The 7,504-nt window shown below is 35.3% G+C and overlaps 1 protein-coding gene across 1 annotated transcript; it reads right to left on the bottom strand.

The window, feature by feature from the left end:
- Positions 1-483: 483 nt before the first annotated feature.
- On the bottom strand, positions 484-4,519 carry LOC126596278 (stem-specific protein TSJT1-like). Its single transcript, XM_050262806.1, has 5 exons — positions 4,207-4,519; positions 1,872-2,112; positions 1,648-1,768; positions 1,375-1,484; positions 484-781 (listed from the first exon to the last, which is right to left on the bottom strand). The coding sequence occupies exons 1-5, from the start codon at positions 4,407-4,409 to the stop codon at positions 746-748; spliced, it is 711 nt and encodes a 236-aa protein (XP_050118763.1). The 5' UTR covers positions 4,410-4,519; the 3' UTR covers positions 484-745.
- Positions 4,520-7,504: the final 2,985 nt, after the last annotated feature.

The raw sequence follows: 7,504 nt of genomic DNA, 5'->3' as shown, positions 1-7,504 counted from the left end.
ATAAATTAGATTTACCATGTTATTACTCATAATCCAAGTAGGGAATTATGTAGAGTTCTTTAATTAAATTCGTGAACATAATCTTCTACATTTTCAATGGAAACATAATCTTTTACCTCTTTCGTAGACCCAACTTGTTTTTTTTTTTAATTAAGAAAAGCAAGATAATTAATGTCCTTATCAGTTTGTTTGTAAATGAACAAATTTATAATTAAAAAAATTCATTAAAAGGTGTGGGAAGATAAGACATTAGGGTGGAAATAACATCACTATTTCATTTTACAGCTGTTTATTCTTACAACATAATAGAAATAATTTTTTAAAAAGCATAGCAATACCAAAGTAGCCTTAATCAACACTGAATTAAGCGCCAAATTAATCAGCCGCTTTTCTTTTTCTTTCTTCCTATAGTAACTCCTGATTAGAATTCATTCATTCATTCATTAAATCATTCAACGGAGAAGAAATGCGGATTGATCCCGATTAAAAAACTCCAAACCTTAATACAACATTATTATTAATTAATCAAAAGCATAGCTGTACATTGGTAGTAGAAGCTTAGAATACAACGAGCAGAAACCACACGAGAAACACTCTTATCAACAATCACTCACTTGTTCAGCTATTTACATCGCTTCTGATGTGTGCCTTGCACCCAACGCCATGTACAAACCTTCCCCATCGAAACGGATACAGATTCAGATTTTGAAGGCTCAACGATACAGCTCTCTATCAGGAAAAACTTCTACTTAGTGGCTGCAAAAACTGATGGCCCTTCCACCTGAAATTTCGCCCCGTTAAGTTGACGACAAATGCGGTCCAACTCAACATTAATAAAGTTGGCGAATTTTCATCGCCTAGTCCTGGTCCTAGTCCCTGTAAATAAATTGTACAACTATAGGGATGGACGAGGGGTTTGCAATCACGAATGCCTGGCCCTAGTCACTGGCTTCATCGGATCTTCTAAATGATCCTCAAATCAATGGACAACCGTCATATTCAAAACATACACTTTTTTCTTTTTGCTCAGAATATAGTGTCGTAAAGGAGGATGCTTTAGCATTCCAATTCCAAAGAGCCTTAGTCAGGAACAGTTTTACATCATCAGCTAACTCGCTGCAAAGATTTGAAACTTTATCCAACTAAGGCTCTTCGTGTTGAGATGCTACTGCAATCTTGTTTGAATATGAAATTATGAATATATACTTCTTGCATCATATGATATAACTCTTCACTCAGCCTATTTATCATTAGCGACGTAATAATACACATCCCGTCAATCAAAATAGAAAATTAAGCCCTATCAACAGGTGTTCTTGAAAATTTAGTCTATTGTCTTACTAAAACGAAAAATAGGCACTTTTTTTTATTTACCTTAAATGTTGCACCCCATATCTCTTCATCAGTAGCAGGCACAGCAGTGATCTTATTTTTAGGATTCTCAAAGCTTCTCAGTCCTCCAACCGTCGTGGAGTAGAAACATCCTGTGCAAATTAATAACACCATTATTAACTAAGAACGGTCATTTTTTTTTTTGGTTAACTACTCATACATCATGCCGTAATTTGTCAAATTACTGGTGGACCAAAAACTCAAAGACTTTGGTGCCACTTGGATACTGATGCATCCACTAAAACTTTTACGCACCTTGCGGGAATGAAGCAAGCGACTTGCCACAAGCACCCTTAAGCAGTTCTACATCATCAGCAAAGGCCACATATCCATCAGCAGTAATTCCCCACGAGAGCGGAATCTTGCCAAATTGGTCCTGTCACAATTACAACCAAACCCAATTGTTGTTAGATGCGAATCAAATCTATTAGCTTTACCAAGGCAGATCATTGCTTGCTTGGTGTGGAAGGATGACTTACAGATGCCACGAACACGGTTGAGGTGGACTTGTCAAATACTATGAAAGCAAAGTTTCCACTGAGATGGCCAACAACATGGTTTGGCGGGTAAGGCGCGCGATCGCGCAGGGCCTTGTAAGCCTCGATCACCAAAATCACTTCATTTGCAGACTTGGCTAGTCCATATTGCTGCCTCAAACTTCCCAAGTTGTCAAGTGCTCCCTCAAACAAGCAGAATATCTCATCCTTCACTGCAAATGACCTGAAAACTTTCACATGATTAGACCAACAAGTCCATGTACAAGTTGCCAATATGATCCCAACTCTCCTCACCTATGGATACAACTGTTACTGTCTGTGTCCTTCAATGATGCATGCCATAAATTAATTTTGTGATCTAATAAATTAGTACTAATATAAGTTTTAATCTCTATCTGTAAAATAAAAGAAATGATAAAAACAGAGCTTGTCCCTTAAGAGACCTCCATGACACATCATCTTGCCATCTTCTTTGCATCAAATCACACCTAACAAACAGTAATGATCCCCATAGCCTCTCTGGACCCGCAAATGATGGATAATCGGGCTTGACACCAGTTATTCCGTTTAAAAAAAAAAAATAATAATAATAATAATAAATCACATCTAACAAACAATATCGATCCCTATAATCTTTTGTCACCACTTTGCTATTAAACAACCAGGTTTACTTTTTGAATCATGTAGGTATTGAACCCATGACACCAGTTAAATCGATATTCGGTAGCAAGGGGAGAATCTCTCCCTCCCACGCTCCGGTTACATCATCCTCCTCATCAGATCCTTCCACTGCAATTCTTTGGAGACTTCCCCATTGATATTCTTCTTTCAAAATAGACTTTTGAGATTGATTGGGAAGAATAATAATTTTAAAACTTTTAACTTCTTTACAGAAGATTTTTAGAACTTAATATAAACAATAAAATCTTATCCCACCAAGTGTAGTTGGTTTTACGAATCCTAAAACGTTACTGTCTTTAATTTTTCTTTAGAACCTAATGAATAAACAATTTTTCTTGTCCGGATAGAAAAGAGTATATTAGCTTTTTTATCTTTTTTTTTTGGGCAGGAGCTTCCTTTTGTCTTAAAAATATACAAAGTAGCGATATCTTCACTCTTTTTTTTTTTTTTTTAACTTTCACACTTCTCTTAATTCTCAATCGTTAAATTGAATAAATTTAAAAAAAATACAAAAAAGTGTGTGAAGCTAAAAGGTATATGCGTACAGCACAGCCCAATATATATCAGTTGGTACTTCTTATAAGTTTTAATGAAACACTTTTGATAATGTTCACTTTTAACGTTAATAACATTTTTTTACTTAAAAAATCACTCCTGATATTATTTACTTACATCTTTATTTTATTATTTTGATTAAAACTAAAAATTTTGATAACTTTTCGCTAGTTTTTTTTTAAATATTTACCACAACTAAGATCATCTCTAAAGAAGATGTCAAATTATAAATGATGGCTGATGTGACAATTTGAAGCCTCATGTGAAATTTTGTAATTTTCCAACAGAATTGTGAAATGTTAATTTATTATTTAAATGAAGTTTTAAATGGTTGTAATTAGTAAAAAAATGTTAAAACAAATTTTTATTAATTGAAAAGTTAGTGGAATAAAAGACCTACCATTAAAACGAATTAAAAAGAAATTTAACATTGATGTCAAATTTAACTCGAAATCACAAAACCTTCAAATCCAGTTAGCAAATAATACTTTGATTTGAGAGACTTTTGATGTCAAATATGTACAGTGACATTCTACCTAAGATTTTGACATATCTTTTAAAAATGCTCTAATAAAAATAAAATATTTATAAAAAATGATGGGACCAAAAACTCACACACATTTGTAACTTTATTGTTGTGAAACTTATACTGGATCCTGACACGTGGAAGGATCAGGTGGGTGGCGGTTCATTCGAAACAATCTAGTCAACAGAATCTTATTTAAAGATAAGATCCCCTGGTGGTCATGCAAGACCTCCCTCACCGCACTAACCGCCAAAACTCTCTTCGCTGATCCCGAAGCTCCGAGAAAAATCAGATCAAGAAAAATCATCACGATTTCACAATCATGATCATCACAGTCTCCAACCGTTATCAACAAATCAACCACACAAAATATAAAATTAATTACAATAAAAAAAAACAAATAAAAAAATGAGCGCTCTGGACAATTTTACTCCAGTTTGATTAATTACGAATTCGAGCGTGGTTTGGCTGATCCAGTTCGATTAATAAATCTCCTACAGCGTGTGATTTACAGATAAAGCTGTAAAGAAACGACATGCGGTGTGTCTGTCTTACCTAGGCTGTAACGGTGACTCGTTGGTGTGACTGTAGGCCAGCTGAGCGTCGTCGCCGACTTGTATGGAGACGGCGGCGACATTGGTCTGGACGAAGCGGTTGACTAGTGACGCCGCCGTGATCTTAGGCGACGGAGTTCGGCTGCCAGCGGCCACCAGCTCGTCCGGCGGCGACACGATCGCGCTGCTGAAAACAGCCAACATGATTGATCTCTAACTAAAAAATAAAAAAATAAAAAAAGAAAAATCTACTCTTTTCTTTTAGTTTCGATGGAGTTAAGAGAGAACTCGGAAATGGGATCCTTAGCAGCAGAGGGGCAGGGTTTATTATATAGGAAGAGGGCGAGGGTATTCTCGTCTTTGTGCCAGCAATGATTGTGCGTTTTTTCTGCTGTAATTTTTATAGAATTTTTTTGTTTTTGTTTGTTTTCGCTTTTTTCAAAGGAATAATCCAATCAAGGGTGATGAGGCATGTGGTGGGTGGGACCTGCGGGTGGCGATGATTCCCGAACCGGTGACGTGTGGGACCCGCGGACGAGCCAGCATCATGAGTACATGTCGAGCCACCAAGCCTAGGGATGAATCGTCGAGAGATTTTCACTGTCTTCGGAATATGAAGAGATACATTATATTATTATATAAGTAGTAAGATAATTGTACAATTAATAATTCAAAAATGAATGCGTTTCTGAGTTTATATAATGTTAATGAGGAGATTAAATTTATGAATAAGATTTTATAAATTAAATGATATGAGTGTTGATGATTAAATTATTACTTAAACGTTGATATTACCTATTAACGATACATTATTTAGTTTGTAAATTTAATTTACAAATTAATGTCTTTTAGTATTACTTTATATGACGACATAGGGTGTTCTACTGTGCTCCGTGCACGGTAAAAAATTCACGAATCAGTGAGGAGGGAGTTGTCAGGTGCGGAATTGTCTGGGTGTTCCTTAGTTTAGGGTCATGCTTTTGTGCCACGTCGGACATTTATTGGGTTTTCTGGATTTGTTGCGAAATTACCGGAGTTGTTTGCCTCGGAACCTAACCACAGAGGGATGTTTTGGTAAATGTGAAAATATGATTTCTTCAACAACAATTTCTTATCTGTTTAAACCAACACAACAGAAGGAATATATATATATTTCTTACCAACAAAAACAAAAACAAGATTTGTTATTTGGTAAATGTTGGAAATTTGATATCCTTCAACAACATTTTGTTTTGCCGGTGTTGGAAACTTGAAGTAGGTTTAATTACTTGCCATTTACTCAATATTGTTTTTATTTTGCTTTTTCTGGTCACAAACTTACAAGTTACAACATCAGAATAGCGACCATTTCTCTTGCTTTAAGCATTTTTATTTTTTGTTTTCAATACCTCTTTTTAAGTTTTGCTTTAAGAGTAAATTGTAGCAATGATCCATTAACTTTAACTCAATTGGAGCAATGGTCCCTCAACTAAAAATCAATTACCATTTGTCACATCCCCACCCAGGTCCCCACCACATCCCAGGCTCGACTCCACCGTAGCACAATATTGTCCGCTTTGGGCCCCAACCACGCCTTCACGATTTTGTTTCGGGGAACTCACACAAGAACTTCACAGTGGGTCACCCGTCCTAGGAATGCTCTCGCCCGAACTCGCTTAACTTCGAAGTTCCTACGGAACCCGAAGCTAGTGAGCTCCCAAAAGGCTTCGTACTAGGTAGAGATGAGAATATACATATAAGGCTTACAGGATCCACTCCCCAGGGCGATGTGGGATGTTACAATCCAACTCTACCGTATCACGATATTGTCTGCTTTGGGCCCTAACCATGTCCTCACGGTTTTGTTTCTGGGAACTCACATGAGAACTTCTCAGTGGGTCATCCATCCTAGGAATGCTCTCGCCCGAACTCGCTTAACTTCGAAGTTCCTACGGAACCCGAAGCTAGTGAGCTCCCAAAAGGCTTCGTACTAGGTAGAGATGAGAATATACATATAAGGCATACATGATCCACTTCCCTGGGCGATATGGGATGTTACACCATTGATCCCTCAACTCATTAAAACATGTAGCTATAGTCCCTCAACTAAAAATCAATTACCAATGATTCCTCAACTTTAATCAAACTGGAGAAATAGTCCATCAACTTTAATCCAATTGTAGTAATGGTCCTTCTAACATAACTCATTTTGACAAAATTCTGACGAAGTTGACGAAATTGATCATAACTACACGTTTTGATGGATTGAGGGACCAATGGTAATGGATTTTTAGTTGAAGGACCATTACTCTAATTTGATTAAAGTTCAGGAACAATTGCTACAATTTACTCTTTGCTTTAGTATCTCGAGTTTAGTGTTGCTTAGTTAGGTTTTAGGTTTTGGTTGGAAAGATTCTTAAACATGTTTCATCAGTTAACTACTTTTGCTCATCGTTTCTATCAAGTTTGTTTTTTTACCCTATGATTGTAATCAGGCATAGAATCTTTTAAAAACAATTAAATTTTTACTTATGATGTTAACGTTTCGATTGTGTATCATGCAATACTTTATCACTAAAGTGTTTTTATCATGAAAAAGAAGTGCATGATTTTTTTAAAGTGTCAATAAAATAATACTATGTTCTTTTAATTAAAGAAAACTAAAGAAAAATGATAATGATAATCATCATAATAGTGGGAAACAAATTATAACAATAAAATGTATCAAAGCGAAACAAAAATTTGATATCAATGACATAATTAACGATCTCAAAAGTGCTAGGGAGGCCATTTGTTTAGAGCATATCTTATAAACCATGTGATGTAACTATTGATGGTTGAATTTTATTTTGATGATTTACAGAAGAAATTTAGCCATCAACTGTCACATTATGTGATTTACAAAATATGGTCCGAAAAGATGATCACTATAAAACCAAAGTTTCTATTTATGTCTTTTTTCGGTATTATCCTAAATTTTAAACCTAATAAAATTGCTCAATTCTAGACTTTAAAATGATATACATAGTAGCAAATCGACTAGCTCGATATGGTATGAAAAGGTCGCATGAGAAAGTTTGGGTTTGAAGATCCTTCAAATATAATGTTGGACTTATTGCTTGAAGATAGTAATTAATAAGAAAAATATTAGGGTTTTACATTTTTGTACTATATCAGTGTACCATTTGACCTGTCAATTGATGTGTAAATGTAATATCAAATAACGAGTTTATATAATTGGATCGATATAAGTTATATGCATCATTTGTTATTTTGTGTGACGCTCCAATGTCATCAAAAATATAAATCTCCTAGCATTA

This window comes from Malus sylvestris, chromosome 13 (assembly GCF_916048215.2).
Source record: "Malus sylvestris chromosome 13, drMalSylv7.2, whole genome shotgun sequence".
NCBI lineage: Eukaryota > Viridiplantae > Streptophyta > Magnoliopsida > Rosales > Rosaceae > Malus > Malus sylvestris.
Note: the sequence above shows the minus strand (reverse complement) of the source record. Positions and strands in the feature narration are given on the sequence as shown.